The following is a 16,982-nucleotide window of genomic DNA, read 5'->3' on the forward strand; positions in this document are numbered from 1 at the left end:
AACAATGAAGTTAAACAGTGTAGTCTCGTATGAATGAGTCATTTGACTTTGATAAATCTACTTTTGTTACAACTAGATCCATCATTGGCCCGCGCATGCGCTGTGTGTAGACCTATTTGCTCTCGTGAACCAAATGACACCCCTCCAAAGTGAGACGAGTGGTCGGCTACTCACTGGTCGGGCGATACCAAAAAATTAGGTGGAGGGGTGTTTTCCTTTCTTATCTAGCGAGAACTAATTTAAAATATTATGGAAATATTTCCAAGCGGAAACTAACTAAAAGGTTGCATCAAAGTTATAACATCGACCGCATTAAGATGAGAATCTCATGCCTTCCAGGTTGTTGTCTTGTATCGACACACGTTCTCACCACCCCTACTTCACAATAATGGTGAAACGATGTAGCCTAATAAGAGGGTTGTGCACGAGATAATATTAGAATAAAAATAACCGTTTTTTTATTTCCCACATGACAACATGTCGGTGGCGTGTTCCTCGGCGCGCCCCAGGAGTAAAGGGGAGGCGACGCAGCAGACCATTCAAAAGGTAAATCATCTGTCGGGTGGTTATTATTATGATGATGAATAGATGTTTTATTATTCCTGCCGTGGTGCACATCAGAATGAATGGCAACTGGTCTTGTAAAAGCGATGGTGATTCATCGGATCATCCCTAATAAAAACTAACTGGCCGGTCATTCCTTATAGGGCTTTGTAGCTGTTATTCCTTATTAATAATGACGGATGCTTTTGTCGGTTGAATGAATGAATGAAAACTTTATTTAACAGATTGCAGAATGGGTACAATACAGTACGGCTCAATACACACAATTGTTAAGGGGATGCAGACCAGAGAAAGACGTTTGTCTAATACATCAGGATCCCAGATGTCATAAATGTATAGATGTAGCAGTACTGTATCTGTAATGTATGTCATGTTATGATGAATAGAAAATGGGGGACCCTGATGTAAACAAGACAAGTCTTTCTCTGGTCTGCATCCCCTTAACAATTGTATTGAGCTGTGCTGTATTGGAACCAAATAAAGTTTTCAATCAATCCCCACATTTTCAATTCATAGTGACATGACGTACACAACATACATCGTTATATTTTAAAAGAATGGCATTTTAATTAACTTATTAATGGGACATTTGAATGCGATTGATTATATTTGTAACGTGTCCCTGTCACGTGGATACAAGCGATGTCCCTTTTTTTATCTTTTAAATATTGATAAACTCGCATTGTGACAAATAGCCCAGAAGCGTCCAATGAACATTCAGACAGACGGGGGTCGTGCACCATGATGGTTGGAGAGCAACTCGGGACAATCCTGATCCACATATACTGCCAAACACCGTATTTTTACATCCTTGACAGTCAGAGCCACGTGGCTTCAAAGGGATCTCTCCGCGGTAAGTGTCCATGTCTAGTGATTTTCCCAAACCAGTATGTGTTTTTAAAGTTCAGTAACCGGCCGCCTACTCAAAGAAAAACAAACATCTGACCCAGATATTATACACGGAGTAGAGGCAGAGAGGGTGGGGGTGTAATGTTATTATGTCTAGTAACATCAGGGACTAGATGACGCTGTGCAGTATATACCTGTGTAATGTTATTATGTCTAGTAACATCAGGGACTAGATGACGCTGTGCAGTATATACCTGTGTAATGTTATTATGTCTAGTAACATCAGGGACTAGATGACGCTGTGCAGTATATACCCGTGTAATGTTATTATGTCTAGTAACATCAGGGACTAGATGACGCTGTGCAGTATATACCTGTGTAATGTTATTATGTCTAGTAACATCAGGGACTAGATGACGCTGTGCAGTATATACCTGTGTAATACGAGTCACCCTACAAGGGGACGGAGCATGCGCAGGGGCATTGATTGATTGAAAACTTTATTTAACAGATTGCAGAATGGGTACGTACAGTACAGTACAGCTCAATACATACAATTGTTAAGGGGATGCAGACCAGAGAAAGACTTTCGTCTTGTTTACATCAGGGTCCCCCATTTTCAATTCATCATAACATAACATGACATACATGACATACAGATAGACAGTACTGCTACATCTATACATTTATGACATACCAGATTTGCAAATACAGTACTGTTTGTGATACAAGAAGAGTCCAGAAAAGAGAGTATATACATTTGACGTAGAAACTGTACATTGGAGGAGGTTGGGTAGGTGGGGGGGGACTGTACATTGGAGGTGGTTGGGTGGGTGGGCATCCCGAGAGTAGCCGGCCAAGCATGCAGTCGTGTTCCAAGTCAACCCTAGCCCCTTTCGTGACTGCGATGCAAGCCAGGGTCTTGAATATGGCTCCCACGTTACTAGCCATGTTAATGTGCACATCAAGCACTGCTTAAAAGCGAGCGGTGGGTCCAAAATATATCACATAGACATTTCAAAGGTACCCAGCGTTCCATTAGGGTTTCACACACACGCGGCGGGGTTTGAAAGCTCGGCGTTGCTAATAAACATTTTAAATAATTTTTATAAACTGGTCAACACTGCTCAAAACGGCTGTATTTCCGTATTTGGCTGCCTGGTGTGCCATCACAGCGCATGCGCATCATGCACCCAACACCGGAAATAATTAATGCAGTGTTGACCAGTTTATAAAATATATTTAAAATGTTTATTAGCAACGCCGAGCTTTCAAACCCCGCCGCGTGTGTGTGAAACCCTAATGGAACGCTGGGTACCTTTGAAATGTCTATGTGATATATTTTGGACCCACCGCTCGCTTTTAAGCAGTGCTTGAGGTGCACATTAACATGGCTAGTAACGTGGGAGCCATATTCAAGCCCCTGGCTTGCATCGCAGTCACGAAAGGGGCTAAAGTCAACCCATACCTGATGTTGAATAAAGAGTGTTTACTAAACCAACCGAGTGATTATTCAACATTACATGGTGTCAGAAGTCAACCATGGCAAAGTTCCCACCACCGAGCAGCTTGGACTTCAGCCATCCGGAGCAGTGGCCTGAATGGAAACGCAGATTCCACAGGTACAGAATCGCGACAAAATTAGACAAGGAGGAAGAAGAAGTGCAAGTGTGCACTCTGCTGTACGCGCTCGGAAGTGAAGCCCAATCGATCGTTTATACAGCTGACGGAGATGAAAAAGTATATGCAATTGTGCTGGACAAACTGGACAAATATTTTGTGCCGAGAAGTTAACGTCATACACGAGCGAGCAAAGTTCCACCAGCGTGCACAGAAGCACGGAGAAAGCAGAGTGGAGTGTCGTAAGTGCGGTAAGAGAGGCCACTACTGTGTGTCGCACTCTACAAGTCAGTGATGTGTACATGCAGAAGAGCAAACCGAACCTGATGGTTATTTCTTGGGCTCTATCACTGTGCAGGACTCTAATAACAAGCCATGGCCAATAAAACTGCAACTCCGGGAAGGTGAGGTTGAGTTTAAGATAGACAGTGGAGCTGACACCAGTGTTATTTCTCAACACACCTATGACGCATTGGTGACAAGGCCGAAGCTGGTGTATACACATACTGTTTTGGATGGTCCAGGGGGCAGGCTAATTAACAAAGGCAAGTTCAAAACATTCACTTGTCACAAAGGGACAGAGTACTGCTTCGACATACATGTTGTGGTAGGTCCCACAGTCAACAACCTACTGAGCAGAGAAGTGTCAGTAGCCATGGGTCTCATACAGAGAATGGAAAATGTGACAAATGTCAGTGGTACCCAGCGAGTCAGTGGGACTTTTAAAAACAACTCCAGTGAAAATAAAACTGAGAGAAGGTGCAGTACCCTACTCTGTCCACACATCTCGCAGAGTCTCTGTACCCTTACTCCCTAAAGTGAAGGAGGAGCTTCAGCGGATGGTCAAATGTGGAGTTATTGAGGAAATAACAGAACCAACTGAATGGTGTGCCCCGATGGTGGTTGTGCCACGAAAGAATGGCAGAGTGAGAATATGTGTGGGACTGAATCGCCTCAACGAAGCCGTGCAGAGAGAGAAGTACATCTTACCGACTCTAGATGATATACTCCCCAAGCTGGCCGGTTCAAGCATGTTCTCACTGCTGGATGCTGCTACAGGATTTTGGCAAATTCCTCTAGAAAAAGACTGTGCCAAATTAACAACGTTCATCGCGCCATTCGGAAGATATTTCTTCCACCGCCTTCCGTTTGGTATATCCAGCGCTCCAGAAATCTTTCAGAGGGAGATGAATAATCTTCTCAAGGACCACGCAGGTGCAGCAGCCTTCATGGACGACATAGTAGTCTATGGAGAAACCACAGAGGAGCATGAGCAACGCCTGAAGACGGTACTGAAAACGCTAAGCGATGCTGGATTGAAGCTCAACAAAGAAAAATGCAAACTGAGACAGTCACAGGTCCAGTTTTTAGGCCACATCGTTGACAAGCGTGGTGTCAGGCCTGACAGGGGAAAAGTGGAGGGCCATAAGAAACTTCCAGCCGCCTGGAAACACCACAGAGCTGAAGCGGGTCATGGGCATGGTGCACTATCTTGGACGCTATCTGCCCAACCTAGCAGATGTCACACACCCACTCAATGACCTACTGAAAGCTGACACAGCATGGGTGTGGGGCCCGGCACAAGACGAGGCTTTCACTAAAGTCAAGCCGATGAACGACAGCAAGAGACGGTGACACCAATCCAGACACTAGCCACGGTCACCACGTTCAGAGGCAGAGTGGTTAAAAAGCCATCACATCTGAAAGACTTTTTCACCTGTGTTGTGAAGGGCCAGATTAAAAGCTGAGAATCTACATTTATTGTTTTATATACCTTGTATATTATTTATATATACACGTTATATCCCTTTAAGCCTGCGTTTGAATCCCAGTAATATTCACTTTCCTCATTGGATAACGTTATCGGCGCCAGACGGCGAGCCCCTAAAGTCAGGTTCAAAGGCGAGTCCAGGCATGTTGGAACATGCCTGGAGACGGCGCATTGATTCGAGACGAGAACTGAGGTTTGGCACTAGAAAGCCACTTAAGTATATATATCGCGGCAGGTGCGAACAGCAGCAGTTTCAGCAGTTTTATCGTGTGCGTTCGTTTGGTAAAACAGTGAAGTCAAGCAGTTCGTCTAAACAGAGCGTTGAGAACCACGTGCGAAGTGAATAGTAAAAGTGTCAGAGTTAATGCAGTAACGTCAAGTTCGACTTAGCTTAATGTGAAGTAAAGAGTCGTTATTTATTGTGTATCGTGCCAACAGCAGTTCGTTCGTGTGCAGCATTACCCAGCAGTTCGTTCGTTTAGCTAGTGGAACCTTAGCCAGTGTGCGTGGACTAAATACATTGGTGCCAGTACACAAGGAGGGCCTAGTCGGAGAACCTACTGGACATGTGCATATTGGAACCGACGGCGGCGATTGCAGAACCAGTATTTGGTTGGATTATAGTGATTGTGGAACGTACTACCTGGAGAAGAGCATCGTTAATACCCACTGTCGTTTGGATTTAACCACCTTGAGGATCTACTTCGGGCTGGCTTCGTGGACCGAAGCTAGCTGGCTATCGTCATTGCTATCGTGCAATTGGATTACAGTTATTGCTTTGTTGCTGAGCATTTGGATTACAAGGACTGGATTCTGTACGCGAACCCCCTTCTTCTTCAATTGAACAGACTGAGTATCCGAACATTCTTCTTCCCTCCAGAGCTTACATCTCTGGGAGGAAACCCCTTGTCTCCAGCGGTACCAGCGTTTCCCCATATATTGCTATCCTACGCCAGGCGGCGTTAGTCTAGTACCCCATCGTAGGAATTATTCTATTCCCACTGACGTTTGCTACTGACTGACTTATTCATATTCTTCGCCATACAAGCGCAACCTTAATTCTCATCTCTGTACAATTTGCTGCATAATAATAAATACCCTCAATGATATTTCTTTGTCACCGTGCCGTGTTATTCTGAGTGTCTGCCATAATTAGTTGTACTGTCTGGCAAGTAATACTAAGTACATAATTAGCAGTGGTTTAATCTATCACAATCTTTAATACAGTCAGGGTTTTGTAACCCCTCAGTTACAACCTGAAAGACTGTATCGTGAGTGCGTAGGTTGCCAATGAGGCAGAATAATCCTCGGCACCTATGTGGGCAACCGGTAGTCTGACCCGGGAGTCTAGTTCAGGTTCATGTGACAGGGTTTGAAAAGAAACTCTAAAAGCATTTACTAACGTTAATAATAAGAATAATGTGTTAATTAAAATAGCTTAGGTTAATATTGTAGTCATGTTCCATGGACTGCTAGATCATTTAATTGGTTTACTTCCCTCAGGTTAAGCTACTCAAAGGAGGGAAGATGTAATGTTACGTCTAGTAACATCAGGGACTAGATGACGCTGTGCAGTATATACCTGTGTAATGTTGTTATGTCTAGTAACATCAGGGACTAGATGACGCTGTGCAGTATACCTGTGGAATACGAGTCAGCCTACAACAGGACGGAGCATTGCGCAGGGGCATCCCGAGAGTAGCCGGCCAAGCATGCAGTCGCTTTCCAAGTCAACCCATACCTGATGTTGAATAAAGAGTGTTTACTAAACCAACCGAGTGATTATTCAACATTACGGGGGGTGTGTCGAGGGGAGTGATGTTCAAGTTCCGAGGATCCAGGAGGTCACGTTGGGTATATCTGCCACACTCCCAACTGATAAAAACGACCCATGCTAAGCTATAACCTATTCCACATTATGTGACCTGAGATGGCATCCTTTTTTGTCCCCCAAAGATGCTGGATGAAAACCACCATCTAATACAATGCATAATGGATTACCAAAGCAAAGGGAAGGCTGCAGAATGCACACAGTAAGTGTCACTCTCTCTGTAGGCTTGAATATGTCATAAATTAAATTAGTAGCGACTGCAAATCTGTTGAGTGGTGTGTGACGAGCTGCGCTGCTGTGTGTTGTTTTCCAGGTATCAGCAGATCCTGCACAGAAACCTCGTCTACTTGGCAACGATAGCAGATTCCAATCAGAACATGCAGTCGCTGCTGCCGGCAGTAAGTCAGCTCCTTATTATATCAATCAGAACATCTACTTCTGAACATCTACTTCTGAATCAAAACTCTACTTAGCCCACTGCACCTCACTGTATACCTGTGTATATAGCCATCATTTATGTAGACTTTATTTCAATGATTATTTTAATTATTATTTTGCATTCTCATCATTGCACATTGTGCCATTGCACCTTACTGTACAGTTTTATTTATATGTGTCTTATATTTGCAACTGACTGTTGATTGTCACATCCTGGTTAGACATACACAATTTTGTCGCACTGTCTTGCACTGTGTAATAATGACAATAAAGTGAATCTAATCTAATCTAACATGCAGTCGCTGCTGCCTGGCAGTAAGTCAGCTCCTTATTATATCACAACAGTGTCGGGGATATGATGGATTAGCAGGCTGCACTGCAGATCCTTCATGTAAAGAGTTAACTGAAACAGCTTTCATTCAAATTATATTTTCTAATTTGCGGTGCACATCATCTCTTCCTCCTGCCCCCCCCCCCCAGCCTCCCACTGCCAACATGTCTATGGGTCCCGGAGGAATGGGGCAGAGTGGGGGCCACCCCCCTCAAAGCAACCTCAACGACAGCATGGCTCAAGGCCTGCCCCCGACCTCCACGATGCAGGGTCAGATGAGCAATGGTGAGCGATCGCCATGAACAATGGACTGCACATATAATCATCTATCTATCTATCTATCTATCTATCTATCTATCTATCTATCTATCTATCTATCTATCTATCTATCTATCTATCTATCTATCTATCTATCTATCTATCTATCTATCTATCTATCTATCTATCTATCTATCTATCTATCTATCTATCTATCTATCTATCTATGACTTTTGAAGGGAACAGGGGGGACCACAGAGGGAAAAAAGTCACTTTTAGCGACGCCTGCCACGAGCCGCTCGGGACTTGCCACCCCGGGGAGCCCCGGAGGGACGGTAAAGGATAGGAGGCTGGTCACGACGATCCCTACCGTCACCTCCGAGCGTGGATGGGCCGGCTGCAGTGGCGGAGGCGCCCTCTTTCCTCCTGGCCTTCTTTGCCGAAGGTCCAGCAGTGGCGGTGGTAGCAGCGGCGGCTACGGCGGCGGAAACCCGACGACGAGCCTGCTGTCTGACTCCACCGGCGACATCGGGCGGGGGGAAATGAGGCTCTTCCTTTCCGGCACACGCGCCTGCTCCAGCCAAAGGTGGCGCTGGGCTAGAGTGGCCAGGGCACATACTTTCCCAGCGGCGATAGCCTGCAGCTGGATCAGATGCAGGATGGCTCCTGCCGACTGGGCGAGCTGATCATGTTGCAAATCGGTCAGCTCCGTACCGCCCGTCAGTATCCCGGACATGAATCTCGCCAGCTGCGCGATGTTAGAAGTGGCAGCCAGAGATTGAGTCGCAGAGATGAATGACTGGTCACTCCAGTAAGCCAACCGCCTCGCCGATTTCCCTTGGGGAACCGGCTTCCGTAACGGCTCCCACACCACCTCAGGACAAAGGAGAGCTGCCATCGGCCTATCAAGCCGAGGCACCCCCTCCTTCATACCGTCTACCAAACCCACCACCCTCGTGACTCGCACGTAGGCGGGGGTGAGGCCCATGATGTGGGAGACCACCTGTCCCTGACGGACGTAGGCCTCCATCGAGGGGAAAAATGGACAGACAACGCCCATCTCTCTCACAGGACGGCGTTGCCATAGATGACCTATGAGATCATCAGGAACAGGCAGTGGCTGCGGCAGCAGCACACCGTTTGCGACTGCCGCCGCCGTCATGAACTCAGGGAACAAAGCACGCAGTTCCCCCTGCACACTTTCCCCCACCGAGCTTGCGTCCCTCACATTCAGCAGACTACTGGTTACAGAGCCACATTCTGATGTGGCTGATAGCAGGGCATCCCGCCACCGAGTCGGAGGTTCTAACCCAACATCCGCGTATGAGGGACCCCAAGGTTACCTGGACGGGCGGTGGACATGTCTCCACCGGGGCGTCAAATAAGAACCCGTCTGCTTCTACCATGTAGTCCTCTGTTTCCATTGGCCATGGAGAATCAGACGCATCCTCATCCGGCTCCAGCAACTCACCAAAACCAGGCCGTTCGCGTCTACAAGCCACCATCTTACGACGGGAGCGAGCCGACGCAAAAAGTTTGCGTCTCAAATCCTCCGCCACCAGAGGAGCCGGCCGCCCAACAGCGGACGACTCTCCGGCGGCAAAGGAACCAGAGCAGGAACCAGGCCATCGCACAGGAGACGGCGCTGGTGCACCAGCTCCTTGGAGAGGCAAACTACCTATCGGACGCCTACCGGGCGCGGCTGCCGACCACGAAAGAGGCCTCAACCCCGCTCCAAGACGCACGACAGAGGAGGCAATGGAGAACCGCTGGTGAAGGGTAACGTTGCTAGCGCGACCCTCCGAGGTAAACATTATGACTTAGCTTTTTTATTTTAAAATTTATGAGAGAAAGAAAAAAGCAAGAAAAAATGTAAACACGTAACTCAACTTTCTTCAGCTTAAACAACCTCGTCAAGTGATGTATACAACAGGCACTTCCTTGTGGTGAAAGTGAAGAAGGAGGCGAGTATGTGACCACACACCTGCTTATGAAGGTAGCGGATAGGGGTGTGGCCAGACGAATGTTGGTATGTAAAGGTACATTGTGGATTTTTATTCTGTGCATATGCACGAAGGTTAGTGCAGATGACGCTGAGCGGCAGCCAGTATGATATAGAACCTTCTGTAGTGTGGCAGTGAAAGGGTTAACCTGCTGCCGTGTGGCAGCGAAAGGGTTAACCTTCTGTGCAGGCATGCGTTGGTGATTTCAACTCTGGTTGCACGCGTTTTATTGACGCATGCGCATAAATGTTCCCTTGCGTGCGCACAGAATGTAGCCTTCAATATATAAAGAAATTATATTGTCAACAGATATGGTGGAAAAACAAACAATGTTTTAAATGTAATTGTAGTTACATTGTTAATTTAGTTTGTATTTACTTTTCTAGTTTAAGGCCCCGTTTAGACGGAAACACTAGCAGGTGAATCCGTAAAAATATTTTTACGGATGTGCCTTTCGTTTATACGGAAACGGCGTTTTTACGGGGTGAAACCGCAAAAAAGTGAGACTACCTTCCAGGGTGGAATTCCTAGAAACGCAAAAGCTTTGCGCTTTCGTCTAAACTGTCAAACCGTATAAATCTGTTAAAACGATGACGAAAGGGTTGTCACGGCTCTGGTCGCGCGTACTGCTTACGTCACATGTAGCAGGTATGCGCCAGTAGCCGAGACGTAAACAAAGCAAGTATGTCTGACTATATCAACGGAGATCACCTGAAGGCTACATTGGCAGTACTTTTAACCCTTTCACTGCCACACGACAGAAGGTTAACCCTTTACTATCACACAACCGGTGTTCTGCAAAATCCTACTCCCTGCAGAATTCTACTGCCGAGCGCTCCTCCGGCTGTCGTGTGGCAGTGAAAGGGTTAAATACACAAGAATCTGTTCCGCGGCGTGAGTGGACCCACTGTCTGTGAGTGACTCTGCTTTGGTGCAATCACATTCCCCATCCACAGTCTGCGAATCAGAGGCAGAGTAGGGCGGGTCTTCACAGCACGTCATGTGACATATGCGCCAATCGTGTGACAGTGGGGCTCCGTCGTCTCGAGTCGTTACAGCGTCGTCTGCACGCAGAATTCCATCCCAATACGCTCGTCTAAACGTAAAATTAAAAGTGAAACCGCAAGATGACTTTTGCGGTTTCTGTTCACAAAACGCTCGTCTAAACGGGGCCTAAGTTAATTCAATTAAATAAATAGTTTTACACACAAACACAAAAGCAAACTTAAAATAATCAGACAACTTGTGTTTACTTGAAAATTATTGGTGATAATTTGATTCATGGCGCTGAATCCCCTTTCACATTATGCAGTGCTGCATGGAATGCCTTTTGTGCATAAGTATTTTACTGTAGTGTAGTGGTTGGATAGGATGGAATAGACACAGAGCTCCCTGCCCCCTCCCCCTCAGGTTTGGTGTGAAAGACTCAGGCAGAGCACCGTTCACACCAAACCTGGAAATGGGAATACCATGAAATGGGTTGCATTCCATGCGCTATTGTTATGCTTATGCGGGGTAGCCAGGTACATGCGACGAGTCGAGTGCAGCGCGTCCTTGAGCGCACACGCATGCGTGCGCACATCCGTGCATGTGCGTGCACGCGCTTCTGCTCACAAAAGCTTGGTTGCACGTCGTGCAACGCCGTCCCACGAGCAACGCACCTCTGCTTCTGTGTATTGTCGCAGTGAAAGGGTTAACCGTTTGGTAGTGCAGCAGTGAAAGGGTTAAGAGGAAAGAAAATACTGCAATTTGATCATTTTCACAAACTATAATCAAAGTTATAATATGCTGTATTTGCCCCTTTGATAGGATGATATGATATGACCCTTACTAGATGCAAGAGGATGGGAGTGATGGTAACAGTAAGGCTCTTCATGCATTGGTATAGGAGACATTTTCACCTGACTTTTGATCCAGACAGGAAGCAGATGGATGACAAAGTGGTCCAAAATATAGTAACATTAAAAGTGCTCAACAGCCCCCCCCCCTCCCCCCCTCACACGCCTCTTATTAGTATGACCGGCGACACATTGAAACAAACACATTCAGTTCATCAAAGATGTGTCCTGTCTCCTCCCTCCTAACCTCTCCTGACCTCTGAACCTTGACCCCTGAGATGCAGCCTCTTCCCTGGTTGTGTATGCACTCAACTGGCTTTTAAAAAAAATATATATTATTTTTTTTATTTTGCATTTATACTCCAGAGCATCTTGAAATATATATTTTTAAGAGACCCTCAGCTTCTTCCACTCTTGTACTTTGAACTGTCATGGCCGCCCCCCTTTTCGCATCTGTTTCTTTTCCCCCCACTTCAATTCTGCCTCCTTCTCTGCCTGCCCGTCTCAGTTCTGAGGAATGTGGCGTGTGCTGTCGAATGCTTGCGTGTAGCTGATGTTGGGCGACATGGCTGGTTGTGTGTTTAACGTGTGAGATTCTCTCCCAGCTTCTATCCCCAGGCCATCAGGATGCTCAATGACAATAACACTATATAACAAACCATCAACTACACTCACAGCACACACATCCACACAAGTACACATTCACTTTAAATAAACACTCACTGTAGCACCCACTTTACCCACTTTAGACACTTTAACACACTTTATATTTATTGGTAAAGAGATTTGAACTACAACATACCTCATTGCACCTTACCCTAAGTTGTACCTCATCCCATTTCTACATTGTACTGTATATTGTATTGTAACTCAGTTACACATTTTCCCCCCTACTCTGTATTGTATATTGTATATATGTATATTGAACACTTTTGTTTACACTTGTTTACGTACTTTTGACTTCTATTTTATACTTTATCTATTTTTTTTATCTAGCACACTCACTCAGGAGTAAAACAGAAAAAAGCATTTCATATAAAAGTATTCTGTATTATTGTATGACAACTAATAAAGAAACTTGAACTTGAAACTTCTCCCCTTGCGGTCCCTCATCCCGGCCATCCAGTCTCCATGATGCAGCAGCAACAGTCCTCCGCGCCGCACTACTCCTCCTCCTCGGCCCAGGCGGGGGGACAGGGACACTATCAGGGGCAGCAGCAGGCTGGCGTGACGGGTCCAGGGAGCCAAGGGAACAACAGCATGATGGTCCCCCAGAGGCCTGCAGGGAACTACCGCTCCGCACAACAACAAGGTAGGTGGTGAAGACTCACACTCACCTCACGCTGCGTTGGTCTGGCAATATGGACCCTTGAAGCATGTTTACTTAGTAAGACTGCTCTCTCTCTCTGTCTCTCTCTCTCTCTGTCTCTCTCTCCGTGTCTGTCTCTCTCTCTCTCTGTCTCTCTCTCTCTCTCTCTCTCTCTCTCTCTCTCTCTCTCTGTCTCTCTCCGTCTCTCTCCTTCCCTCTCTATATCTCTCTTGCTCCTTCCCTCTCTCTCCCTCTCCCTCTCGCTCTCTCTCTCTCTCTCTCTCTCTCTCTCTCTCTCTCTCTCTCTCTCTCTCTCTCTCTCTCTCTCTCTCTCTCTCTCTCTCTCTCTCTCTCTCTGTGTGTGTAAAAGATGGTTGAGTGACTAAGCTAGGATATGGAATACTGGATGGTTGAACTGCTCAGCTGGACCTTTTCATTGGCTTGACAAGGTGTCAAAAGAGTAATGGTAAATAATGATAATTTGTTGTGCCAAATGGGAGTGGTCATTAAACACCATTTCTACTTGGATGGAAATGCACTGGTTAAACTTGAAAGCTACAATGAAAGTTTACAATGTGTTTCCATGGTATTAAATGTGCTGTTGTGGGGGACAATAATGGACAATAGAATTCACATTCACATTCTGTCACATCCATGTTCAATGTTATGCACAGGGTGTGGTTAGAGGGCATTGGCGTTATGTAGTCACACGCAGGCCCGGACTGGTTATCGGGAGCACCAGGAGTTTTCCCGGTGGCCTGGCCTGCACAGATTAAAAAAGAAAAAATTATTAAAAAAATAAAATAAAAATAAAATTATTATTATTTTTTTATTTATTTTTTGTCAGGCCATTGTTTCTAGTTGTGGCGGCGGCGCGGCGCGATAGTTAGATAACCTAGATGGGTGGGGAACAACCAGGATTTCACTGTCTGCGACAGAGTTTCACTATCTGACTCTCTCTCTCACACACACAATGGAGCCGTGCTGCCACTTGTGATTGGTGGAGGCGGGACCAGGCGATACAACTGATTGACAGCGGAGGCGGCGAATGGAATGACAGATGGCACTCAGATGCAGAATAACAGCCAGGCAATGAGCCAGGTAGTGAGGGACTCGGGAGAGATACAGTAGAGCGAAAGTCAATTAACGTTGATGTGAAGATGGACAGTGGAAGAAAAGGCATGACTTCGAGTCATGCCTTTTCACATTAACACGTGAAAAAATACACAGACTGAATGAAAAAGAGAGGGGCAAAGCCCTTGCCATGTGCTATGTACCTTGCTTGCAAGCTAACATAAATAGCAATGTCAATTGCGAATTCAGAGTCTACGCCTGTTTTAAAAAGCGTGTTCTCAATGAATCCCAAACTTTCTCACACACGAGAACGCCACCCGTCAATTTGAGCTGTTATCAACAGAAAAAATGATGGGCCCTCATTACTCATTTCATACGAGAGCTACCTCAAAATACACAGTGAATAAACACACACAAGTTAAAAACGTGTCACTCCAGGGCGGCTACGTGGTGCAGTGGGCAAGGCGCTCACCACGAATACTGGAGACGCTGGGTTCGCCTGTTAGAGCCCAGCGCTCCACATTGCTTTCAGTTTAGCTGGTCGTCCGTACTAATACACATTGGCAGTATTAGGGGGTGGGAAACTGATGGGTGGGGATTGGGCGTTGTGGACAGCGACTCCTACAGGTCGGTTGGTGCGCCTGCGCAGTAGAATCAGGAAGCGATGGGGGCGGCGCCCCTCCAAAGCGCAGACCCCTGACGCTGAAAGATCGCGCCGCGCAGGTGAAAAGATTCGACTGCTGTTACCTCGGGTATCGGAGGGGACTCATGCTATGTATGACTTAGTCCACATTGCAGCCGGCTTGTGGGAGGCAAGAAACAGCGTTCGAGACAGGGGAGGGTTGAATTGGATGATACGAAATTGGGATGGGAGAAAAATTTGAAAATGGGAGAAAAAGTGGATAAAAATTTTAAACGTGTCACTCCTTTAGAGCAGTGGGTCGCGGGCCGCCATGGGGGGGTAGCCAGATGATTTCCAAAAAAATATATCAAAGAAAAGATTTCCAAAAAAAAAATCTTTATTTATTATTATAATTTTTTTAATGCAGTCAGGCCACTGAACTTAGAAGCAGGCCAGGCCAGTGTTTCTAGTTCCAGCGGCGCAATAGTTAGATAACCTAAAAAAATAAACTGAAAATCCATCAAAATCAGTGTTGTGGCTAATCATACATTATGCTAGCCTGTTTTTTTACAATAATTTGTGATGCCATCACAAACACTGGCATTTAAAGGGTACAAATGCAGGAAATGAAGTCTTTGTAACAATACACTATACGTTTGCATGTTTCAACCATACATAATTTTTTATATATATATATATCGGATATCTTTTTTGCATTTTTTTTTAACCTCCTATAATAGTGGGGGTCGCGGCTCTCTGACACCGTTGTTTCGGGGGTTGCGGCCTGAAAACGTTGGGAACCCCTGCTTTAGAGGGACCTTTCTCATCTTTCTACAAGATGCCGTCGCCGCCGCCGGCCCTACCTGAGCACGGCTCAGTTCGACTACGGAGTGCCGTGACGTTTCACCGGTCTACCGTCACGAACTCTGAAGAAAAGTCCAGCAGCGTCTCTCCCCATGATTACACCCGCGTCCACTTCATGCAACATCTGTGATGTGCTGGTAAGAGATGCAGGGCCTCTGCATTTTCCGCAGAGACCCGGGGACCTGATTAACGCCGTGGCCCGCACGTACTCTTCCTCCTACTACCGAAACACCTCACTAGTCGGGGGTCCGTTTGATGTTGACGCCGGAGCCGACAGCTTCTGAGCAGTACCACACTCTGCGGTGTTCGCCATAGCGAGGCTGGGAGAAGGAAGTGCTGGTGAAAAACCACCCGACCACCAGTCACAGCTGCTCACCGAATGACGGGAGCAAGCAGCGACGGGGGGCTTGCGCCGTAAGTCAACCCCGGAGGGGACACCGGAGTCGGAGGGCCTCTCACTGAAGAGGGGCGCTCAACGGCCTCTGGCGCGCACCCAGCTCTGAGCGCCGCCGAAGCTCACCCTCTCACCACGAAAGTGGAGTCAGGGAACCCCCACAGAGGAGGTCGGTGGTGATGTTGTCTTAACTTTTTCTTTAAAGGCAAAAAGAAAAAGACAGCAACATAAATGACTAATCCAACTAACTAACTAACTTTCCACGCTGTGAAGTGTGCATGTAGCCACGGACTTCCGTGAAGTGAGAGAAGGGAAAAGAGCTGGAGTGTGGCCATGCCCCTCGCTTATATCCACGGGCGTATGTGGGCGTGGGCGTGGGTGCATGGTTGCTGAAAGTTTTCAAAATCATATATTATGATGGGAATATTTCCAATAGAGCAGAGCGTAAAGCCATACGAAATATAACTATTTCTCACTTGAGGTGTAGTTTGACCAACTGTCAACTTCTCACAGAATGTTTAGAATCTTTCTTCCGTCAAGGCAGCAGGTAATCATGGTAACCACTCCCCAACATTATATGCAAGGCAAAGATACACAGCACACTCTACCTCCAACAAATTAACCAGATCTGCTTTTATTTTTCAAAGGTAATAAATCTGTAGGTCTCATACACATCAAATGCCAAAACAAACACGTAAATTTGACTCAGTATTGTCTGTTTTATTGGAATCTGTACAGCAGTAGTTTGTTTATATATTATACGATTATACGATATTTAGACTAGCTCCCCAAAACGAATGGAAGTGAATGAGGAGCCTGACACCTGGGAGGAATGGTGGTGTTGACAGCGGATGACAGGGACAGTAGCGGTCGCTAGCTTACTAATGACCTTAGATAGAGATAAGATTGCTGAAGAACTTGACAAGTTCTTACTAAAGTGAAATATCCCTTTAAGAGGCTAATCACTTTACCCATGCTGTGTCAGCATGTGCCTAATAATAGTCTCACAGCCACGTCTTGGGAAGTAGACTAGGCACACGTGCCTCGCAGATCGAACAGGATGGGAGACTGGTTCCAGGGTAACAGAGGTCCTCATTCACCCTGGTGTACTATTATTCTGTCTAGACTAGGTAGAGTCTTACTGGAGAGAGGGCTGTGTTGTGGCTATTATTGTGGTCCAAGTTTAGCAGAGTGACTTGCTCACAAGCCATGCTCT

The 16,982-nt window shown here is 46.2% G+C and overlaps 1 protein-coding gene across 1 annotated transcript in view; it reads left to right on the forward strand.

Annotated features, from left to right (window-relative positions):
- Positions 1-477: 477 nt before the first annotated feature.
- The window catches only part of LOC311244220 (calcium-responsive transactivator-like), a gene marked incomplete at both ends in the record, with an annotated part of 47,900 nt that continues 31,395 nt past the window's right edge, over positions 478-16,982 (forward strand). Inside the window, 5 exons of the mRNA XM_084333626.1 lie at positions 478-546; positions 6,761-6,837; positions 6,949-7,033; positions 7,554-7,689; positions 12,630-12,815. Coding sequence (XP_084189752.1) covers positions 478-546; positions 6,761-6,837; positions 6,949-7,033; positions 7,554-7,689; positions 12,630-12,815 — 553 coding nt within the window. The remainder of the gene's footprint in view (positions 547-6,760; positions 6,838-6,948; positions 7,034-7,553; positions 7,690-12,629; positions 12,816-16,982) is intronic.

Source organism: Notolepis coatsorum (assembly GCF_963971535.1).
Source record: "Notolepis coatsorum genome assembly, chromosome: 17".
In the NCBI taxonomy this organism is placed as follows: Eukaryota; Metazoa; Chordata; class Actinopteri; order Aulopiformes; family Paralepididae; genus Notolepis; species Notolepis coatsorum.